Source organism: Scophthalmus maximus, chromosome 10, assembly GCF_022379125.1.
Source record: "Scophthalmus maximus strain ysfricsl-2021 chromosome 10, ASM2237912v1, whole genome shotgun sequence".
Taxonomy (NCBI): domain Eukaryota; kingdom Metazoa; phylum Chordata; class Actinopteri; order Pleuronectiformes; family Scophthalmidae; genus Scophthalmus; species Scophthalmus maximus.
Window position 1 is genome coordinate 9195637 of NC_061524.1, and position 21864 is coordinate 9217500.

Below are 21864 nucleotides of genomic sequence, written 5' to 3' on the forward strand. Positions count from 1 at the left end.
AGATAAATCTCTTTTCTATATTCCATTATGAGATCTGAAATGTTTTCCTTACATTGGCAATGACTTTGAAAGCCTTATATTGAACTACAATCCCCTCGCTCATCTGTAATGTTTACGCAGGATAGCGTGGTATAACATTGCATACACTCTCTCAAATTGATGCCTCACCTTGTCTTTATTTTACTTTATAGATTTCTATTTTATTTATTTATTTGGGACTTTTTGGGAACGGTTCCCATCTGTTTCCTTTTTTTTTCTTTCACCAAAAAAAGTTTTTTTTAGCCAGACAGGACCATTACTGTTTTGATTTCTTTTACATAAATCAGCCAATACTTGGAGCATCAGACACAAACATGTAATATATAATAATATAGCTGTTTCTTGTGGCCCTCACCGGGACACAATTAAACATCTGTGGTGGTGTGGGAAGCAAACAGACATAATTAATAAGTGAAACTTAATGGATGCTGGTTGGTTGACGAGTAAAACTATGATGTCATGTTTGTTTTCCTGTGGCCAAGATACAGTAGGTTTCATATTTTCCTTCCTGCATTTTTTTCATGAACACACGTGGTCATTCTGTGTTCATTCCTATTTGCATGTAGAATTACATTTGACTTTTCTTTTGATGAGTGTTTGTGTGTCCTTTGTTTTAGTGTTGCAGAGATGGTGTTCATATAAAGCATGCATGGTTGCACAGTAGTTATTGTATTTTTTTATGATTCTGTTCACTGGATGGGGGGGGAGTTCACTGTAATGTCATCATCATGTTATTTGAATCTTTTTATTCTATAACATGATCAAGAGGTTGATGATGAAATAGCTTCACAGCATAATGCTCCTTCTGGTTCTGTTCCAGACTCGTCCCCAGCTCACGGGGAGAGCCCGGATGAAGTGTTGCGAAGGCGTCATGGGGACAAAGAGGTGAATTTACTCAACAATAAAGCCAAACTTTCATAAATATACATGACAATGCTTTGCGAAAGGGCACTGTGAATGAGGAAATAATATAATATACAAACATTGTAAAAAATGTGTCACATGAATAAAAGAGTAGAAGAGACCCATATCTGGAGGGGACAAACAGTTCAGTGTGGTTTCCTGGCAGAAAATCTTGGAGGAGCAGCGGCGGTTGAAGCGGGAACAGGAAGAAGCTGACACGGCGGCGAGGCGACACACAGGCATTGTCCCAACACGCCACCAGTTCATCACCAACGAGCGCTTCGGAGACCTGCTCAACATCACAGATAACACAGAGAAAAGGAAATCGGGCATAGAGGTACAACGCAGGGCTGTGTCTTATCCTTGTGTAAGCAGGAAAAAAAGACGACAGATGCTTTGTCAGTTTGTGGGTGACTCAGGCTGTTGGGAAGGTGAAAGGCTTGTCCGCGGGATTTTTGTAGACACAGATGGCTTTCTACCCCGAGTCAAAAATGCCAAAGGGTGAAAACAGCAACAGAAGGGAGGGTAGGAGTCGAGGAGTTTAAAACTGAATATTTCACAGACTTCACTTCCACAGTGCACAATGTTTACCAGCGATATATCTAGCTGCAATGGAAGTGGCATTAGTTGCACTCTTGCGTTTCCGAATGTGAGCAGTGCTCTGGTGGCAGGACAGTAAACAACCCACAGTAGCCTCTATCTGGGTGTGCTCAACAGAGGACAAGTAACCCAGTCAGTCCCGAGCACATCATTCCTACCATTGCTAGAATATTTATGTGCAGAGGGGGCCCTGAAAGACACCGCCGGCAGATTTACAGTTCACAACAAACACCAGAGGCTTGTTTCTTTAAATAGACAAATGACAAAGCACAGAGAGTATAATATTATAATAGTACATATCAGTTTTTAGCCCTTTGACAAACTATCATTTACAATATCACCGAGAATAATATTTATGTAGTTATTCTAAAAGTTTTTTTATGTCTACACAGAGAACTCCAGCCATGGCTCGCTTTGACTTCAGAGCGGAAAGTCTTAAGTAAGTGGAAATACTCAGAATTTGTGTGTGCTGTGAATGTGGCTGGAGACACGCGTTACATTTTTATTGCAAACCAGCACAACAGTGATGTCGTGTTACTGCTTGCACCATGTGAGTTTTTACTTACAGTACGAGCAGAGTAGACGCTACTTGATGATTACTGGCTCCTGATTTGATTCAGAGTATCTCAGCGGTTGGGTTGAGGATGAGGCAGTGCCAGAAAATCTGACAATCACAGGAAATTACTGTTTAGAAAAGTTGAATATCTGTAAAAGATTTGCAGCTTAACTGCTACCAGAACGTGACCACATGAAGTTGAGATGTTATTGAGTGCTTCTGAACCAAGTTTTTCTTCCATTTATTATGAGGATCTAATCTCTTTGAAACATTTCCAGGGAATTACCGTTTCAAAAGGGAGACATCGTGTACATCATTCGACAGGTGGATCAAAACTGGTATGAAGGAGAACATCATGGAAGAGTTGGTATCTTCCCCCGAAGTTACGTCGAGGTATGTTGGTGCTCTCGGACTTTCTTTACTCAAAATTTGGGTTCTTTAAAAATGATGTTCAATGTAGTGTAATTTTTCTGAAAGCCCCAATTTAAGTCATACTTTTTCTTCTTGGGCAGTCAGTTTTGTTATTTGTCTTCTTGTGTAGCTCCTTCCGCCTACAGAAAAAGCCCAGCCAAAGAAAAGTGTCCCAGTACAAGTCCTGGAATACGGAGAGGCTGTCGCCCGCTTCAACTTCAACGGGGACACAGTTGTGGAAATGTCCTTCAGAAAGGTGTGATGAGAGAACAAGGCAATACATTACATTCATTTGTTCAAAGAAGGAGTTTTTAACAATATTTATTATCTCTGTTCTGAATATGTGCAGGGAGAAAGGATCACGCTTATCCGTAGAGTTGATGAGAACTGGTATGAAGGCAAAATCTCAGGCACCAACCGCCAAGGCATCTTCCCCGTCACCTACGTTGAAGTGAACAAAAGACCCCGCATCAAAAACGGGGTGGAGTATCAAGACCCTCCTGTCAGCCAGTCGCCACAGCGCAGCACCAACGCGTCTCCTCAGGTGAGGACTCTGAACCAAACTGGGGGATTAGTCTCGGGATACATCTGTGGATGTAGTGTGGAGCTGACCAAATTTTTTCTTTTTGTATTAATGCGACATTTCTGAATCCAGAAAAACCCACCCACATGTAATTTAAGTTTTTTGCCTTGTGAATTTGTTTCATTTCTCATTTCCTTTTCCTTCTGTCATCCCTTCTTCTTCTTCTTCTTCTTCATCCTGTTGCTGTAAAAAGCTGTATCGTAATCGCCTGACCACCTCCCCCCTACCCCTCCCTCGCTCCCCCCGCCGCTCCGTGTCCCCCGAGGTCCACGCTGTCTCCTCTGAGTGGATCTCCCTGACTGTGGGAGGAGGGAGTCCTCCTGCCGCGCCCACCCCTCCCTTGCCACCGCTGCCCACTGTGTCCTACCGCTGTGGCGAGTACCTACCCCCGCCTTTCTCTGCCAGCCCCGTGCCTCCCATAAGCGGCAGTCCGTACGGTGTCTCCCCCATGGCCTCCCCATCTGCTTCACCGCTGCCCCCGCCTTACCCACCCAGGCCCAACTCCACCACTCCCTTCCTCACGTTCACCCCACCTCACGGGGAGGACTTCCTGCTCTCCCCTCCCTCCCTATATTTGTCACGAAGCATGAGTCCCTGCAGCGGGCCAGTGCTGGAGGGCTGGCTGAGGGGGGAGAAGGAGTTGACAGAGGGGGAAGGCACAGAGAGGGACGGGGGCCACGCAGCCCCAGGCAGCAGGCAAAATAGCCCTGCAGAGGTATCTTCTGCATGGTGTGCAGTGTTGCATCTCGGGCTCACTCTGAAACATGGGCTTTTGACCACAGTTTGATTTGCTAAAACTGAGTTTGATGAGGCACTGAAAACGTGACTAACTCCTAGATTTGACCTGAAGTTGATCTTTGCCCTCCGGAGAGTGATTCTGCTGGTTTAGTCAAGGCAGAAGAAGTTGTCACATTACTTAACACTGCGAGTTTGCATGTTGTTGTGAGTGTGCTCTACTAACATGCAAACAGTTTACAGTGTGTCAGTGTGTGTGTGTGTGTGTGTGTATGTGTGTGTGCGTGTGTGTTCAGTTTCAGATGTCCTAACGTATAAGAGAACCAGGTGTGCTTGTTTTTCCCAAAAAATTTTGAGAGCCCAAGTAACTTTGTCTTCACAAAGCTCAGCACATGGTTGCATGTTGTTGTTCTATGCAGAGGTGCCATAACATAGATGCCATTGGAGGTTGGAAGTGTATTTGGGACAGTGACATACAGTATTTATTAGTGAATATTTATAGCTTTCACGTGTTGACCTCTGTTTCGAAAAGCTGCTGCAAGGTTGAAACTTCCACCCACAGTGAAGTGCAACCTGTGCTGTCTCTGAAGTATGACAGTAATCTACAGCAGGTGGATACGATGTGCGATGGCCACAGACAGACTTGCATTTTAAAATGTCCACGCTGATTTGAGGATTTTTTTGTGTTGCAGTTTATGAAGGATGAGGATGACCATCATGGGCGGAGCTCCAGGAGCCCTGTGATGCTGTTTGACGTCCAGGACAACAACAACGTTAACTCATTTGCGGTAAGGAGAGAACAGAGATTCCTTGGATCTCCACTGAAGTTTTACCAAAAAACTGTACTGTGAAGTTTCATAAGTGACGTCATTGTCTGGTAAACGTAATAACTCATCAATTTCAAAGATCCATTTAGCCCACGTCATCTTTAACGCCCATCATGTTTTCTGTATTTGTGCTACACGAGACATTTTAGGACTATCCTTTCATTAAAGGAATAGCTTGATATTTGGGGGAGATAAAATTATGTCATGTGCATCCTTAAAAATCGCTAAATCTAATTGCAGGGTCACTAGATGCAGAAGTTTTATTTTTGGAGACCAAACATACTAGTCGGGGATTCTCCCTGTGAATGATCGTGTAGTGTCTGACCCCCTGTGTAGTATGAACTCGCAACGACTACAAGACTCACAGTCACAAGACAGCAAGTCGAGTAGTGTGAACGGCACAGTGATCCAACAACTTTGAAAAACATGTAGTCTGAACTCGGCTGGTCAACACCTCTACACTGGTTTCCCCCGTAATCACGCTAAGCTAAGTCAACCTGGATTCAGCTTCATATCACATCAACAGATATGAGTGTTTTCTCGTCAAACTCTTAAAAGTAAATAAAGAGTTATGACCCCAAATGTCAAAGTATTCCTTTAAGCTTTACCTGCCAGCTTCCCTTTAACACTGCATGTTCATACTGAAAAGTGTCTTGTAAGAAGTGAACTAATATTTCATGTTTCCTGTCTACATGCTCCCACTCTGGGTGTTTCGCCTTTTCATGGCTCTCCTCCTGGGCTCCACCAACATCTCCTCTGCTTTTCCTCCTGGCTTTAAACGGATCACTTCCTTTTCTTCCTTGCTAATCACTGGAACTACCTTCCTGTCTCGCCCTTCGCCACCCCCCTCCCTCTCTAACTCCTCATCCCCCTCCTCAACTTCAACTTCGGCCTGTTCCGGGACTCTCGGCGGGCCCACTGTCTGTCTTTCTCTGACAAATTCCCCCACTACTCTACTACTAGGAGGCAGTGTGTAATGAGATCTTGAATATGGCCGAGACCTCGGTGAGGTACTGCAGCGCCCTGTCCCGCCACCCTCATGACTCTGTCCATAGACTGCACCCCCACCCCAGTAAACAATCTCTCATCATTTCCCAGCAACCCCACTCCCACAGCAGCAGTCCAGAGCCAGGTCGCCTCAACTGTGGAATGTGAGTAAGATCTGTGTTTCAGTCCGACACCACCACCCCTCATTTCATAGTTTACTTCCCAGCTTTGCAGCAAATCTACCAGTTTCTCTCTGTGTCCTGCTCCAGTTTCCAGGCTTTGTACAGTTATGTGCCGCAGAATGAGGATGAGCTGGAGCTGCGGGAAGGAGATCTCGTCAGTGTCATGGAGAAGTGCGATGACGGCTGGTTTGTCGGTATGTGCCACAGGCCTCGGGAGAGATTCTTCTGACATGCAGTCACACTCGCTGTGCCACATTAATCCACATAGGGTTTCTGCAGAATGACAGGAAAAGGGCTGCATGCATGCATGCAATGTGCATGTTCAGGGCTCCCGGAGAAGTTGAGTCATCTTCACCGTGTCACATACTTCCATATAGAGTTTCTAAAGAGTGACAGTGGATGATTGAGTGCAAGGGACGTGAGGATTTCAAATACACTGCAACCTCAAGTGTGTTATGTGCTAAAATCAAGGACATCTTAGCCTTTAATCCAAGACAGAATCATTTTACTTCCTGTTTTCCTGATCAGTGTTTCTCTTTCTCTTTCTCTACAGGTACCTCAAAGAGGACAAAACAGTTTGGGACTTTCCCTGGGAACTACGTGAAGGAGGCAAAACTGTAAAGATATCTAATGTGGCTGTAACACATGGTTGCCTGTCCAGCTTGGGAAGTCAATACTATCACGCACGGCTGTTGATTAGAATAGTCATTTAGCCAGCCGAATCTGTTTTGTCTGGGCAAAGTGATCGGTTCGGCTTGAGGCATGTCAAACTGCGCGAGGCGAAGACGGAGACAGCTCACTGCCCAAAACCTCAGTATGTTGTACACACCTTGATCACATTTTACACACATCTTGACAGAATACGTCCATTATCACATGTGGAAGGTCTCTGTAAAAAAAAAAAATCTCCCACAAACTAGCTTTTATTGTACAGATGATTGCTTCCATTTTGTCCCTGTAATTCTACAGTACACGAGTGTTTACGTAGCACCTCAGTCGGGAGGCCGGCAGCAGAGCAGTGTTAATGGATCGAAAGAGGAGATCTTATTACATGAAGTGGACTTTGGAGGAGTCAGAATGTATTTTTTTTTGTGTTGTGGGGTTGGAGCTGTTTTTCACGAGTTACCTTTCAGGACAGGTGTGTCTAGCTAAGTACAATGCGAACCGTGCATCCCATGATATTAAACAACGCTTTGATTTAACTTCTAAAAGAAAACCTGCAGTGTTTGGATCAACTTACCATAGGTGTGTACTCCTGGACTCATTCACGTCCAACAGACAAATTGCCAGACTTGAGCAAATGACGTCAATTCAGTTTAAGTACTTTATGTACAAAGGCTCTTTAGAAACTGGTCTGATGTAAATGTTTTTCTGTCTCTTGCATTTTCTGAATCACCTTGAAGTCAGTATTGGCTTTTTTACAAGAGAAACACAGCTTTCACAAATCCGTGTAACCAAATAGCTTTCGATACCAGTTCAGTATTGCCTTCATTTTCTGTCTAACGGTTGTTATACAACAGTCATTACGGTCATGTGCATGACGAGAAACACTAAAATGTTGATGTGTGCTTCTCTTTTTCTGTTACCACATCAAACTCAAATACAGAACCAGCGGACTGTGCCGCATGTCTCGGTAGTGAAGAGAAACTGTAAACGCACATCCTATATTTTCAGAAATCTATTTATTTGTCCTGATATATTTACTGTTGGAATCAGAGTAAACTGTGTTTGCTGGCGGCTGATGCCTGTAAGGTAACTGGTGGTAGACACCTGCTCCAGCTCGACCACAGGACAGGCGTGGTAGCACTTAACTTCCTGTTTAGACATTTCGGGAGAGCTCACCTAACAAGATACTAGAAGATGACACAAAAAGCTATTTGATGTTTTAAATGAAACCCAGCAAGGTGTCTCAAAGAAATAATCGTACTTATTGTTAAAAGCGTATTGAGATTCTTACCATGCCCTTACTGACAAGATTGTGTGTTCTAGCCATGTAAATGTGTACAGCAAACTATGAAGAGGCCTTTCTCTCCGAATATGGCTACATATTTTCATATGTCATGACCACAAGTTGGGTAATACAGTTAGTGGAATATATTCAAATAATAAGGTCAGCGTTAATACAGCATGCACTGTAAAATCAACAAGAGATCGACAAATTCAGTTGGAGCATGAACTTTAAGCTAACGCCTCAATTTTTGCATTATAGAAAGCAGAAGTGGAAACAGGGTTTACCAGTCTGCTCTTTGAGATTCAGCAGCTCCCCTGGTTTGAATACTGATATCAGGGCATCAGAGATATCTCCCCCAGCACCATCGGATCCTGTAACACACACTGTCAGAATAGCGTGCACAGGTATTGTTTTCCTCTGCTCGTGTTTTCATCAAATTCCTCCTTGTCAACAACTTCTGCGACGTGCTCATCAATCCTGTCAAATAGTTCTTGCAAATCCTTCTCCGTGCTTGTCATGACCTGCATGGAGCTGCACCATGGGTGTAGTGTGTAGAGCAATTGCTACTAAAAAAAAAAAAAATGAAGTCTTTTAAAGACAGTTTAGTTAGTGCCTGTATAAGCAAGTAGCTGAAAAATCTGATCTTCCCAGTTCACACATTTCCAATCAAGTGGTGCCAGACTATCAGTGGGCCGACCTCCTAGTATTGGTCTTTATGATTCCCTGTGTTCACACAATCTGAGACCTAATGTGAAGTAAAGAAAGATAAAATGGTAACACTCACTAGATCTAAAAGTGTATGTTCACTGTATATCTAAACAATGACCTGACTGGAACACAGTCTGTAGCTGTATGTGGCTAAGGCATACGTGATTTATGAAGTTTAATAACCGATGAAGTGCATTCATTCAGCAAAATTCAGTAGCAGTCGATGTTTCGTCCTCTCTGACGTTTTGCCGTTGAGACAAAATCGGTCTTTTGTCTTCCTGTGAAGATCACCACTGGCAATTCTGCCAACATCAGCAGGGGAATATTGTCTCGGCAAGATAAAACACAGTGTCATACGCTGCGTTGTGGGTTTGCTTGTATAGCACTGATATAATGTTCAGGTGTTTTGTTACACCACAAAAGCATTTTTCCCTCCACTGCTGGCTAAACATTTTGTTTCCTGTGACTCCAGCTCCTCATGAATGTGCTGATAGGTCGGGAGTCTGTCGACCTGTAGGCTTGTTCGGAGTATTTTTTCATCCCTGACGAAACATCACATACACTAGACCATGTGGTGACAAATAAACAATCACTCATTAAGCCACAGCATAACTCACTAGAGATCATTTTTGCAATACACACAAAAAAAATACATCACAGGATGTATGAATGTATGATTTATATGAATGTGGCGTTGACTGTGTACACGTAAAATATAAAATGTCTGACTTTTCATCTTGAATGAACACACAGTTGACGATTGAGCAGCGCGGCACAAGACGAACTGTAAATATGTAAGATAAAGAAAATAGACTGCGGGCGACCTGGGCGTCAGACTGAGCTCTCGGTTTCTCGCAGTGGTTTATTTACCTGTAGGGTTTCTGGCAAAGCACAGAGTGGAGCATTACTGAGCACAGGAAGTTTGACTCATATGAATATTACGCTGCCATTTGTGACGATCATAATGCCTTATGTTAGATGCTAAATTGTGCCTCATTTTCATTAATTGTTTTGTTTTTTTGCTGTTGTTTTTTGGAGTATCACTGAAATGTATCCATGACATTTAATGTAACCATGGTTTTCCCCGTTAGTCCTGACCTCTGTGACTGGAGCACATTTACTGAGAACTTGTCAGTAACTGTGCAAGTACCTAGAGGTGTGACACGATGCTTCGACTTAATGATTAACAAATCATAAGGATGGACTAGTTTAATGACACGCACAACCTGCAACAGGTTTGATTTGTTTGCTTCAATTTGCAGTGCTGTTACATTGACAATATTAAAATAAAACATCCTATACACTGCTGTGACTTCGGTATTATGCAATATTTAATAAACCATTTAAACCATTTTGGTGTGTTATCTTCTTTTCTGGCACATATCTGACTGACAGCAGAGACATGTCGACGTTTAAACTATAGTCTGAGTCCTGTGGTGTTGTCGGATGGGTAAAATCCCATTAGGGGTGATGATGTTGATAGATGTTTTTACAGCCTTGACAGTCAGGAGCGGATGTACTTTTCACTAGAAAAGATCATTCACATCATGAAACTGTAAAAGAAACATTGTCAAGGACTTCACTGGTTTGCCTGGAGGCCTGCTGCGGACGCATGTAACACCCCCACAAGAAAGGACATGTCTCACTGAGTCTGGCTGCCCTGATCTTTCTCTCCACTTTCAGCAGAGATCCTCTGGCAGGAATTCAAGGTCTGGGAGCGGCACATTCCACATCCTGGGATTTAGCTCTACCATAAATGGTAAGCTCGCCTATAACACGGTGACGTACCGGCAGGCCGACATCCCTAAAACCAACACTAGAGCTCATCTGAGAGGGGCAACGAGAAAACGAAGAGGGATCACTCTGCTCTGCTTTCAAAGTATTTTTCATCACATGGAAAGATGAATCCATACACAATTTTTAAGGTATTATCAACAGGAAATAATATTTTAACCTCATAAAAAAGTGGAAATTAAAAGTTTTTTTAACGAACTACAATGTACAGCATCAGGCAAAATAAATCTATTAGACAAAAAGAAACTATAATAATAATTTTTCACTATCATTCAACCCCTTTTTTTTTCATACAGAGGAGATAAATGTTGAAAACAGGGCACAACATTTTGGGTAATTTCCCAAAACAGTAGAGCACAGTTAATACTCAATATATTACTCAAACATTATAAATTATATATATATTTATTTGAGGGGTGGGGGGCAATTTTTTTGATATGGCCCAGCAGGTGAAAATACATTTTGATAGTGAGAGTAATTATAGCCCTTTATTATCAGTATCAAACTACAGTTATCATGTTCATCATTTGTCAGACATCACTTGAGTTCTGGGTGTTACAGAGGGGTTATTCCTGTATTCCTTATATTAGGCAATAGAAATTAATATGATGAATCCAGTGCTGCTTTTTGTCTGCTCGTTGGATTTGGGGGGGGGGAGAAATAATGCATATGGCAAGTTTGGCTTTCAACAGACTTTTTTTTTTTTTTTAATCTGTGGAAATTAATGAACGCAAAAGAAGCCCGGGTGTTCACGTGACCTACAGCCGTGTGCGTCGCTGTAGTTTACCTGGCCGCCCGGACACACCGCGGAGTGATCCCTCCTATCCGTTGGCGATCTTTGCTCCCTCTCTTATCAACGAGGAAACTTCAGAAACTATTCGTCTAACTGTAACCTGAGGGTCCACCCCCCTCCTCCTCCTCCTCCTCCTCCTCCTCCTCCTGGAGCCCGGGACTGTGTCGGCCACTGCACATGTCGCACGCGTCGTGAAGTGGACTCGGCGGTTCTGACTCTTGTTTTTTTGTAGTCTTGTTTTTAAGAACCCGTCGTTGACGACATGCCTGTCCGGGTGGTGATGCAGGGCCCCGGACCCTGGGGCTTCAGGCTGGTTGGCGGAAAGGACTTCGAGCAGCCGCTGGCTATTTCCCGGGTGAGTGAGTGAGTGAGTGAGAGAGTGAGTGTGTGTGTGAGAGAGAGAGAGAGAGAGTGAGAGAGAGAGAGAGAGAGCTGCTCTGTTAGCTGCTGCATCGCCATCGAGTGTAACAACACCTGGGGCTCGTCCCGACCAACTGCCCCCGGTCCTCACCTCGGTTCCGCTCGGAACTCACACCGGACACAACGCGCAGCAGCAGTCGCTTCAGTTAACGTGGGCTTGAGTTCAAAACTAAAAAAAAAAACGACCGTTATTATCACAGACGCTGAAAGTGGCGTCACTTTGATTTAGCCAGCGTTAGCCAGTCGCCCCCGTGTCGCCGTGTGACGACTGACAGCCATGACCTGCTCGGTGTGTCACGTCGGGACCCTGAAGTAGACACAGTCCGGTCTGTGACAACACGAGGAAGAGCAGCTTCTTCTATCCGGGGAATGGTGTTCATGTCTAATTCAACTGACGCTCTTTGGGCGTCGCAGGTTGACAACAGTGCGAGTGTGAGCAGTGTTTCATAGACACTCTCACAGAGTCACGACTTCAAGTTCAGTGTTTCCCCCACCATTGAGTTGGGGGGAGTGCCCCGCCCCTCCGACGGGAGCCCCCGCCCCCTCCGAAAAGTCACATTAATTAAAAGAAAAATTCAATTTAAAAAAAAAAGAAAGTATTTTACATATAATGCCAAGCAGAAGTAATTTAAGGTCACATTAAACACCTTATTCTTCATGCCTGTACAAAAGATTGTGGCTGAAACTTAACGTGATTTGTGAAAGCTAACGAGCCCTAACCCTCAAAACCAGTCAACCTAGGGGAAACACTAGCATAATATGGAGGACAAATGTCAAACTGTCACAGTTTCTTTCTTTTCTTATATGTTCAAATTCGAGGCCTCAATTCGACGCGTCATTGGCCAGGGACACTCCTGTGGCAGTAAGGAAGCACAGTTTGATTTTCCACTGTGTACTTTGCCGAAGTGATAAAACTGCTGTTCCTGGTGCAAATGTTGTCACAGTGCTGGGTCCAACTCCACCCATTGAAAAGTGATTAGGGAGGCCTGGACTTCTCCCAGAGTCCGTCTGAATCTTTTATCTTCATCAGAGAGACAGTGCTCCGACTGAGTGAACACACTGACTGTTTACTGTACACAAAGAGTCTTGACGGTTAAATGTCGTAATGATAGCCGCAAAGTTCTGATTAGATGGGAAGCTTTTAGGAAGTACTTGTGGAAATCCGAGAATGCCCGTGAAATTGACTTGAAATCTAATTTGTGTTTCACATCTTTAAAAAGTTATCTTTGTAGGTTACTTAACGCTCATATGGGGCTAATTTTTTTGGGGGGGAAACTCTCATGGTTTAATATTGTTAAAAGGCATGAAAACATGTTTCTCAGAATTGAACTCTAGGAAGACAGACCCTTCACACGCAGCTTAAAAAGTTTTTTGCTTTTCATAAAACATGTCTCCCGTGTCACAGGTCACCCCTGGGAGCAAAGCAGCCCAGGCCAACCTGTCCATCGGAGACATGATCTTGGCCATCGACGGAGAGCCCACGGAGACCATGACTCACTTGGAAGCGCAGAACAAGATCAAGGGGTGCATAGAGGAGATGGTGCTCTCCGTAGACAGGTAGGGTGCAGTGACATGTACCATGTCTGATGAGCATAGCCGCGGGACTGAAGAACACTGAGTAATGTGAGACGGCCCAGCCACAATCGAGTGATGTTGTGTTTATTCATGCTCTTCAAAGGGCACGTCAGTCCTAAAAGTTTAGTTTGAGAAGTGAGTGTGTGCTAAGCTTTGGTTGTAATGCTGTGTCATGTCAGTGCATGACATCATATCTTTCTGGTTAGCAGACGTTTTTTCAGTGGCAGGGGAGTTGGGAACCAATTCAACGAGCAGGTTGAAGCAGATATGTTTGTTGAATTCACGAGAGAACCCGTTGAATGTAAGGTGGGGTAAACCGTCATACCTGGAAAGGCTGTGTTGCATTCAAATACACAGGAAGAAAAAAAACAGAAAGAGAGAAAAAAAATATTCAGGCATGTCGCCCGTAACCCACTGCGTCTAGAATTAAGATGTGGTTTTAGCATCTTTCAAACCTTTTTCTCCTTCTTCTGCTCATCAGGTCAGAAACTAAATTGTGGTCGCCGCTTTCATCCGAGGAAGGGAGGACACATCCGTACAAGATGAATCTTGCATCAGAGCCACGGGTGTGTGTCAACATCAAACCTGAATGTGGGACTTGAGCTTTTAAAATTACTCCTCCCAACTCTGTCATTTAGATAAAAATTGGAATCATTCCCTTTTACAGGTAGCCATATACTTTCCGGAAGCTTGCGCATTCCTTTCCCACCACACCCGCAATGCCTTGTGGGTGTTTTTTCTTTTCTTTTTCTCTTTCCCAGTAGTGCCAATGATGAAGTCATTGTTTACTTCCCAACAGGAGGTTTCCTAGGAGACGGTAGTTTATCAGCCAAGCTCTGACGCAAGCCTCAGTTCCTGCCCGCTGAGTGGAAAGTTGAGGCCAAAGCGTGAATTCATGTAGGAAACTGAGTGACGTCGCCCAAGGCTCTGTGTGTTTCACAAGTCACAGATGTTGCATATTTTTCTCACACACACAATAACACGTGTTTCAAGCACTTGTCCTGAGATTGTCACTTTGATGCCACTTTTACATATTTTTTTGTATCTTTGAACCGCTGCATCATTCATTTTTAAGTTATTGTCAGATTGGTCCGTTTTGTACATGTACTTGCTTGAAGAGACTCTGGGGTATTCTGTAATTTAGACGTCTGACGCTTGAAGCATGAGCTATATTTGGAGGCTTTTCTGTGTTTCCACTGTGAAGCATGAGCTAGTTTTGGTGGTATTTATGTGCCCACATGGATGGCATGCCAGTATCATGACGTGTTTGTCTTTAAAGACCGTTAGCTACAATTATCCCCATTAATTATGTGGGACTTTGTATTAAACTAGGAGCAGCAGTTTGAGAGGAACATTTGACATTTTCAGTTGAAGGTTTCCAAAGTTTCTACACTATTGAATTCTCTGGAAATGGCTGGAAAAAAAAACTAGTGGTTGGTCAATATTTATTGACTGCATGTTTGTACATGTGTCAGCTCTAGAGTTCATCTGAAGGTGTCAAAAGATGTGACCACCATCAGGTTTGCACTTTTGTGTGCTTGTTGCATGTTTCAGACAGAGTGCAAGTTATTTCATGAATATCTTGATACCGGCACTCTCAGTTACTCATGAAAAGCTTTAACAGAAGAATTTTACTTTGATTTTTACAGGAAGTAAAAAACATAGGCTCCACCCACAACAGGAGTGCCCTGCCGTTCGCTGGTTTTGGCTCCACGGTTGTGACCAACCAGTACAACAGCCCGTCTGGTCTCTACTCCTCAGAGAACATCAAGAACTTCAACTCTGCTGTGGATGAAGTTAAGACCATGGCGACGGCCAATGAGCCGCACAACAAGTAAGAGAAACCTGGAATGACACCACTTCAGTTCAAGTGAAAACCGGGTCCAAGAGGGTCAGAATTAAGTGAAGACAGACCCCAAATTGAACCCTAACTTTTAACAAGGCTCAGAAGGTATTTGCTTGGGTCAAAGGGCATCTTCACTAAGTCTAGACTGAATATCTTGGCTGTTTGCTCAGGGAATCTCCTGGTAAATTATGATTTCAATTCAGGATGCTCAGTTTAAGTTTTTTCTTTTTTTACTGTACACGTTCAAGTTAAAAAAAATGTGGAATAGAATAGAAAGCATTTTATTGTCATTGCATTATTCTAAAAACAATGAGATCAACTTCTCCTTGTTGGTGCATAAAAACAACCTAATATAGATTTTAAATAAAAAAAATAATAAATATAAAGTCATAGTCAGCAGATTGTTAAAGGCCTATTTGAATTGACCATCAAAGAGTTCCTGTGGAGGGTGGATGGATTTATTTATTCTCTTACTCTGCAAAAATTGAGCTTGTAAGATTTAGGCTAGCTTCCAAAAGGTAGGTGATATACAGCACCGTCTTACAAATCATCAGTAATGTGGATATGATGGCCAAGCAAGTCAAGGTATTCAGAGTTCACTCGGCTATAGTCACTTGACGCAGTCTTTAAGAGCAGGAAAATAAATCATTATATCAGTGAGAATAACAACATTTCAGACAGTATTTTGTTTCAGCTTTGCCCAGGAGCTCTTTGCTGTTTTCCTCCTAAGGCTTTTAGACAGTTTGGCATCCTGGGACTCCTGCAGACATTTTTGAAATGAGCGTCACTTTCTTTGTAGAGCTCCTTCAGAACCGCCACAGATGGGCAAGCGGCCGCCGGTTGCAGCAGATTCCGAGGTCTACAAGATGCTACAGGAGAACCAAGAGTCTGATGAGCCTCCTCGGCAGTCAGCTTCGTTCAAGGTGCTTCAGGAGATTCTGGAGACGGGTACGGCTCTCCTGCTTTTAATCCACACCTTTTCTTTTAATAAGAGGACTGTTTGCTCCAGATGTGTGTAGAACCACAAAGGGTCTGTTTAGATTTTCAATCAGTGTGATGTTTGTAGGTGACGGTGATAAACCATCAGGGTTCAGGAGTGTGAAAGCACCCTCAACAAAGATCGGCTCGTCAGTGGGGAATGCGGAGAAGTTACCCGTCTGTGACAAATGCGGATCCGGGATTGTGTAAGTATTTCATGATTCCTCTGTACTGTTGTTTTACAGCTGGTGTGTTTTATCTGCACTACACAAAGGAATAAGATGAGTCATTTATGGCCAGATCTGTATTCATCTCTGCCTTTAGGAGATTCAGTCTTCCACTATGTTCTTGTTAGTACCTGGAGTTTGTCTCCTCCTTCTGGCTGAATTTAGTAACAACCACCAGAACACAACTGTGTTTTCTGTCACTCTCTTGTCTTTATTATTTTTAAACTTGCCTTGAATTTATCTTCAATGACTTCATTTTCCTCAGAAATACTTCTTCGAAATTCCTGTTTGTTAATTTGAGTGGGCTTCACTGTTTTGAATTCAGTATCCCTGAAAATCTACATTGCTATTGGAGGCAGATGTTTTCAACAGATAGTATAATTTATACTTTTGCTCATGTCCGGTCTAGTTAAGTTCCATTTATAGACTTAGGGAAATTGTTATACACCCAAAGTCCATTAATCAAACCAAATTTAGTTGTTAGAGACTTATAATATAAGATATGTACAAAATATTAACAGTTTCAGTTCTAGTTTTTCTTTTTTTTTCATTGTCGCCGTGCTTTGAGAACGACATGTCCAACAATCCCTCGTGAGTGTAATGTTGAGATATCTCTGTAGATTTAAGAGTGTAGCTCTTAACCTTTTACAGTGTTCACAGGAAGAACTGAAATGTGTGTGTGAATATCAAACTTAACATGATTTCATATCTATACTTCAGGGGGATGGTGGTGAAGCTGAGGGACAAGTTCCGTCACCCCGAGTGCTACACCTGCACAGACTGCGACATCAACCTAAAACAGAAGGGACATTTCTTTGTGGAGGACCAGATTTATTGTGAGAGCCATGCACGGGAGCGAGTGATTCCGCCCGAGGGTTACGACGTGGTCACAGTCTTCCCCAAGTAGAGCTCTCGCTGATCTCAGCCTCGGACTGCACGCCACTTATAGGACACATGACGTAATCCAAGACATTACAGTATTTAGCTCATGCTACTCCTCCGACTATAAAATGGTCTTCTCCTACATTCTGCATCAACGCAGTCACTGGTAGGCAGGACATATCTCAAAATGTTGATTTGCACATGAACTTTGGCTTTTACAAAAAGGAAAATTGATAAATAACATGAGATAATCAAATTTTTTTCCTACCCTTATTTTTTTTTTCATGATACCCACTGCGTTGTGGTAATGTTTGTCTTTGTACTTGTTCATCATGTATCAGTCTTTTTAAATCATGGAAACAATGGAAAGTCAGACTACACGTTTTCTAGACTTTTATTAAATAAATAGACCAACTTGTATGCAGCAAAATAGCTTTAAAAAAACACATTAGGGAAAATCATTGCCAAATAAATATTTTTAGCTTAAACCAGTTCTCTTTTCTTTCCAAATCCCTGATTGTGCTTCATTGTCTTCTCGTTACATTTGTCTGTGATGTTAAAGTTGAGAGTAATGTGAGTGCAACTTGGTCATTAAAGCAGAAACTGCCAAAAGGGATAATCATGGCTGACTTTGAAAAGTACTTCATCCCTTTAAGGAGACCTCTAAGGAGACATCACTTGGAAGAAGAACTCCCTGCCCTGGACGTGTTGCCTGATATGTGGCCAATTAGAGTGCGATCAGTGACGTCACTGCAGGTGAGTTTCCCCTATATTTTGGTGGGAATCACCTGCTGTGACGTCCAAGTGCAGCAGCACTTTCTTCTGTAGCCAATGGTTTGCTCAATGTGGTAAAAAGAAGATCAATAGTGCAAAGTATTTCGGAGATAATCTTCACCACACACAGAGGCGAGATAATAAGATTCTCCTCTTGCGAAGATTTGACAGTTCAGTTCGCGGACCGAGGAGTGAGAGCTTCTGGGGTCAAAGTCATCCGAGGCCGCGGAGTAACCGGACTCCGCGGACGAGACGCTCGACGGGCTCCCCGGCAGGTAGTCCGCCAGGTGTCCGTGTTGGTCCGCCATGCGCAGGGTCTCGGTCAGCGCCCAGATGTAGTTGTGGGCAAAGCGCAGCGTCTCGATCTTGGTGAGCTTCGCGTCGTCGGGCAGCGCCGGCAGGATGCTCCTCAGCGCGTCCAGGGCCGAGTTCAGGTTGTGCATCCGGTGGCGCTCCCGGTCGTTCGCCTTCACCCGGCGGCGGCCCCGCGGCCCCGAGCGCTCGCGTCCGGCTGTGTGCTTCGGCCGTTTGGCGGAGGACACCCCGCCGCCGAACACGGACGGTGTTGTCCGAAGAAAGGCGTCTTGGGGAGCGTCGCCAGCGCCATCCGCAGGGCTGCGCGCTGTCGGGGAGAACCTGCTGAGCGCGGCGCGGCCTCTGGATGTGCGCGGGTCACCGGGTTCACAACTTATTGTGGGAGACATGCTGTGCAATTAGAGAAAAGAGACATTCAATGTAAAGCTACTACACAGCCGGCCACAAATGTAAAAGCCCGTACAACCACTTTGACCAAAAAATTGAAATAAACATACCAACAAATATTTTATTTTCTCATTGAATCAAGTTCTGTCAACTTTCGAAGTTTCACAGTCACATTTTCGCACTTTTCATAATCCTCTAACGTGTTTACAAATCTGCCACATGTGCCGAAATGATTTCACTTACTCCCGACATGTTTTAACCTCTTTAAATGATGCACCTAAAGGAGGCAGACGTTACTGGACCACTGTCTAGACAGTCCACCTGGGAAAAGTTCAAATAGCAGAAGAAGAAAACTAAACTTCAGCTGGATGGATACACAGTGTTTGCGCTTACCTATGTGCTCTCGTGACAGGTGAAGCTTGGAGAACGAGACGACCGGTCGTCCTTGTTTATCCTCCCTCGGAGCTGGAGGCAGCTGACAGTGAGGGATGGATGCGCATCCCTGTCACTTTATATGGCCTTTATCTTATCTCGTCGCCCGGTGGAAGCCTGAATCAACAGCGCCTGTCAAGTGGCCAATCAGCGTCCAGGCGGCGCGTCCCTCTCCCTCTCCCTCATTCTTCACACTGCTGTTTTTCTTTGTGTTCGTCAACATTTTCCTCTAACCACGTGTGTAAAGTGCCATAACCCTAACCCTAGATATGATTCTATTTTATATTTTCTGTGATTTTAATTTTAAATCTACCTATGCAGAAAATGAATATCACAAATTCCCAGATATGTTGTAGAATACTGGAAGCAATACATCAGACATGATGCAGGACCATTGGTGGCTCTGAGCTGTTGCGTTGAGATTTTTTTTATTTGTTATTATTATCATTATGGCTATTCGCATTTGTCATATATAAGTTGGTAATAACATGTCAGTCGGCAGTCCATAGTGCCTGTCAAGCTCCACTAGAAGCTCCCAAGGCTGCAGCGCTATTGCACCAGTCCTACGTCTCAATGTTTATAAATAGACGTTTTAGTTATATCTATCTGGTATCTTTTTATGTCAATTCATAAACTAACTTACTCTAATTCAATTCAATTCGAGTAAATATTTGGTATGTTACTTAGAATAAGAATAGTATTTAGCACGATGTGCGAGTTTTCTTTAGTAAACGTTTTCAGATCACTATACTCTTGAGGGTTAATTGTCGTGCCACATTTTACGCACTCGGAATATTGGCACGTGCCGTGCAGGGTGGCTGTGGTAACTTGGAGAAGTGATTCCTAGAATCCCATAAAAGTTCACCCCAGCACCGAAAATGTCGTAAAAATCCGCATATCGATGATAAATCTCAATATATTTTGTAATTATGTATGGATGCAGTCGCGTATTTTTGATTGTGTGCTTCTCGCGTTTTGGTACTGTTGGCATTTAAGGACGTCTGTAAAATGGTTCTTATACTTGATAGTTGCAGAAAGCAATTCAACTAGACAACTCGTCTCTGTGTTGAATGAAATCAAACCTATATCAAAGAAAATTTTCATTTTTAATGCCACACGTGTTTGGACAAACTGTTAGCCTGCTGCGTTAGAGCGCAATGCTGCGGTATTTGGACAAAGACAATTACGCATGTGGCCACCGAACAAAGGGGATTCGACAGGGCAAAACCTGTTGTTTGGACTTATAGTACAAAGGGTCTTGTTGTGTGTGACAACAATTAAAGGTCGATTTCTCTTCTAATGTGAGCCTGCATATGTGCGCCATGACATCTCCAAAACATGTCCACTATCGCCATATTCCAGTGACGCATTACAATTTTATATTATAACTGTACTTTTAGGAAGTTGAAGATTAGTTTAATATGTCAGCAATATGCAGACACGTGTCAGCTCCGCTGAGGGGGAGAGGGGGAGTGTGACAGAGCTCAAACATGGTTTACAATTGCCAACAAAGGATCACAAAAAGCTCTCCTTAACTTTCTGTCTAAATATGTGTTTTGGGAACAATCTGATAACCATATGGTTTCAATAAACTGGACAAATACAGTAGTGAGATAGGAGATGGTGCCTTGCTGTTATAAAAGGCACGAAAAGTCTAAAGTAAACTAAATATTACCACTTTACAAATAATCATTGATGCCAAATCCATTTTCGGATATCATGGACAGGTGTGGGTTTGAAGTTGTCAGTCTCTCTCCTTGATTTTTATCAGCGTGCTGTAGTGTCCTGCTTGTTATGCAAAGTGTAGGCAAACATAAGCGGCCAGTTGCTGTGGAAAGAGCAGATATCGGAGCAGACTTGGTACGAAAAGTGATTTAACAATATTTAACAATAAACTGAGTAAGCTACAGAGCAGGTGATACCTGCCCGATTCTCCTGATTAATACTTCCTCTACCACTTCACTTTACAGTCCCCTTTGCTTATTTATTAAACGAAATCTATTTATTATTATTTTAGCAAACAGAAGTACCAGGTGGGGCTTTATTTTCGTCTTCAGCTTTTTGTTTGAAGGACGTTTTGAGGGGGCAATCAAAGTCCAACAACTCGCTGACCAGATTGTTGTCATCCCAAACTAGCAGCGAAGCCATTGAATGTGTCCCCCTCCTCTTGTTCGTTCTGGCAAAGAGCTGCCGGGAGAGGGAAAATAGAAGAAGGAAACTTCTTCAAGAAAGGAAAAACCATCTTAAAACATTTAATTGCAACCCGGATGCCATATGTACACCTCTTGTGAAACCCCTCGACAATGTGACTGCCTTTTACAAAGTATGGAGTGCGCCTTTGGAGACGTGTGCGCTTTTGGAGAGGTGCGCGCGTCGTGACCAGAATGACCCCGAGCGCACTTACAACAAGAAGTAATCACTTTTAATGTGCTTTGGAGTTTCCTTTCACGGGCATTGCATTGTACGTCTCACCTCAGCTTTTGAACAGAGTGTACACCAATTACAGTGGAATAGTTGTCCTTTGGAGACGGTTTGTCTTTTTGTAAAGATTGAAGATTTGAAGCCCGAATAGGGCTTTGGCTGCAAGTCGCCCCCTTTCACCCCCCAGACTGAGACAGAATGTTTTTTTTGTCTTTAGTCTGATAGCTTGTTAACAATTCTGAACTTTGCATTTATTAGTAGATTGTTTATGTGTGTGGATGAAAAGAGCAAATGTGCGTTTTTTATGTAAATGTAAATGTTTCCTCTCATAAGAAACATTAGGCCCATGCTCATCTCCACATTTAGAAGTTAGCTTCTGGAGATCAACATATTGACTTTTCTTTAAAAACGTCATACACCAGTAAGTCTTTCTTGTATGGGTTTTTCATTTGTCTCCAGTGACATTTAGTAGATCTGTACATAATCTACAACAAAAAAAAGAAGAAAAAAAAGGTTCCAATTAAGCATTGTCTTATTT

General features: G+C 43.2%; 3 protein-coding genes across 15 annotated transcripts in view; 2 read left to right on the forward strand and 1 right to left on the reverse strand.

Moving 5' to 3' along the window:
- LOC118283428 (sorbin and SH3 domain-containing protein 1) overlaps positions 1-9834 on the forward strand; it is a 37015-nt gene extending 27181 nt beyond the window's left edge. For 10 of the 13 annotated variants that reach the window (XM_047335349.1, XM_035605341.2, XM_047335347.1 and 7 more), the window contains 11 exons: positions 860-924; positions 1109-1279; positions 1935-1981; positions 2377-2491; positions 2640-2765; positions 2859-3053; positions 3286-3807; positions 4520-4615; positions 5618-5805; positions 5911-6017; positions 6377-9834. In XM_047335349.1, coding sequence (XP_047191305.1) covers positions 860-924; positions 1109-1279; positions 1935-1981; positions 2377-2491; positions 2640-2765; positions 2859-3053; positions 3286-3807; positions 4520-4615; positions 5618-5805; positions 5911-6017; positions 6377-6444 — 1700 coding nt within the window. In that variant the 3' untranslated portion in view covers positions 6445-9834. The remainder of the gene's footprint in view (positions 1-859; positions 925-1108; positions 1280-1934; positions 1982-2376; positions 2492-2639; positions 2766-2858; positions 3054-3285; positions 3808-4519; positions 4616-5617; positions 5806-5910; positions 6018-6376) is intronic. The other 3 variants (XM_047335346.1, XM_047335348.1, XM_047335350.1) reach the window with 3 other exon arrangements.
- A 1342-nt stretch (positions 9835-11176) lies between these two features.
- pdlim1 (PDZ and LIM domain 1 (elfin)) lies at positions 11177-17485 on the forward strand. The gene is made up of 7 exons (XM_035605342.2): positions 11177-11424; positions 12895-13046; positions 13546-13630; positions 14714-14898; positions 15710-15858; positions 15977-16094; positions 16836-17485. Exons 1-7 carry the CDS (start codon positions 11332-11334, stop codon positions 17020-17022), a joined length of 969 nt encoding a protein of 322 aa, XP_035461235.1. The 5' UTR covers positions 11177-11331; the 3' UTR covers positions 17023-17485.
- On the reverse strand, positions 17210-18995 carry neurog3 (neurogenin 3). The gene is made up of 2 exons (XM_035605343.2): positions 18867-18995; positions 17210-18476 (listed from the first exon to the last, which is right to left on the reverse strand). Exon 2 carries the CDS (start codon positions 18473-18475, stop codon positions 17858-17860), a length of 618 nt encoding a protein of 205 aa, XP_035461236.2. The 5' UTR covers position 18476; positions 18867-18995; the 3' UTR covers positions 17210-17857.
- Positions 18996-21864: the final 2869 nt, after the last annotated feature.

Coding starts and splice junctions, on each gene's coding strand:
- pdlim1 (XM_035605342.2), top strand. CDS start 11,332: ATGCCTGTCCGGGTGGTGATGCAGGGCCCCGGACCCTGGGGCTTCAGG. Junction 13,047..13,545: donor ATGGTGCTCTCCGTAGACAG/GTAGGGTGCAGT, acceptor TCTGCTCATCAG/GTCAGAAACTAAATTGTGGT. Junction 16,095..16,835: donor AAATGCGGATCCGGGATTGT/GTAAGTATTTCA, acceptor TCTATACTTCAG/GGGGATGGTGGTGAAGCTGA.
- neurog3 (XM_035605343.2), bottom strand. CDS start 18,475: ATGTCTCCCACAATAAGTTGTGAACCCGGTGACCCGCGCACATCCAGA.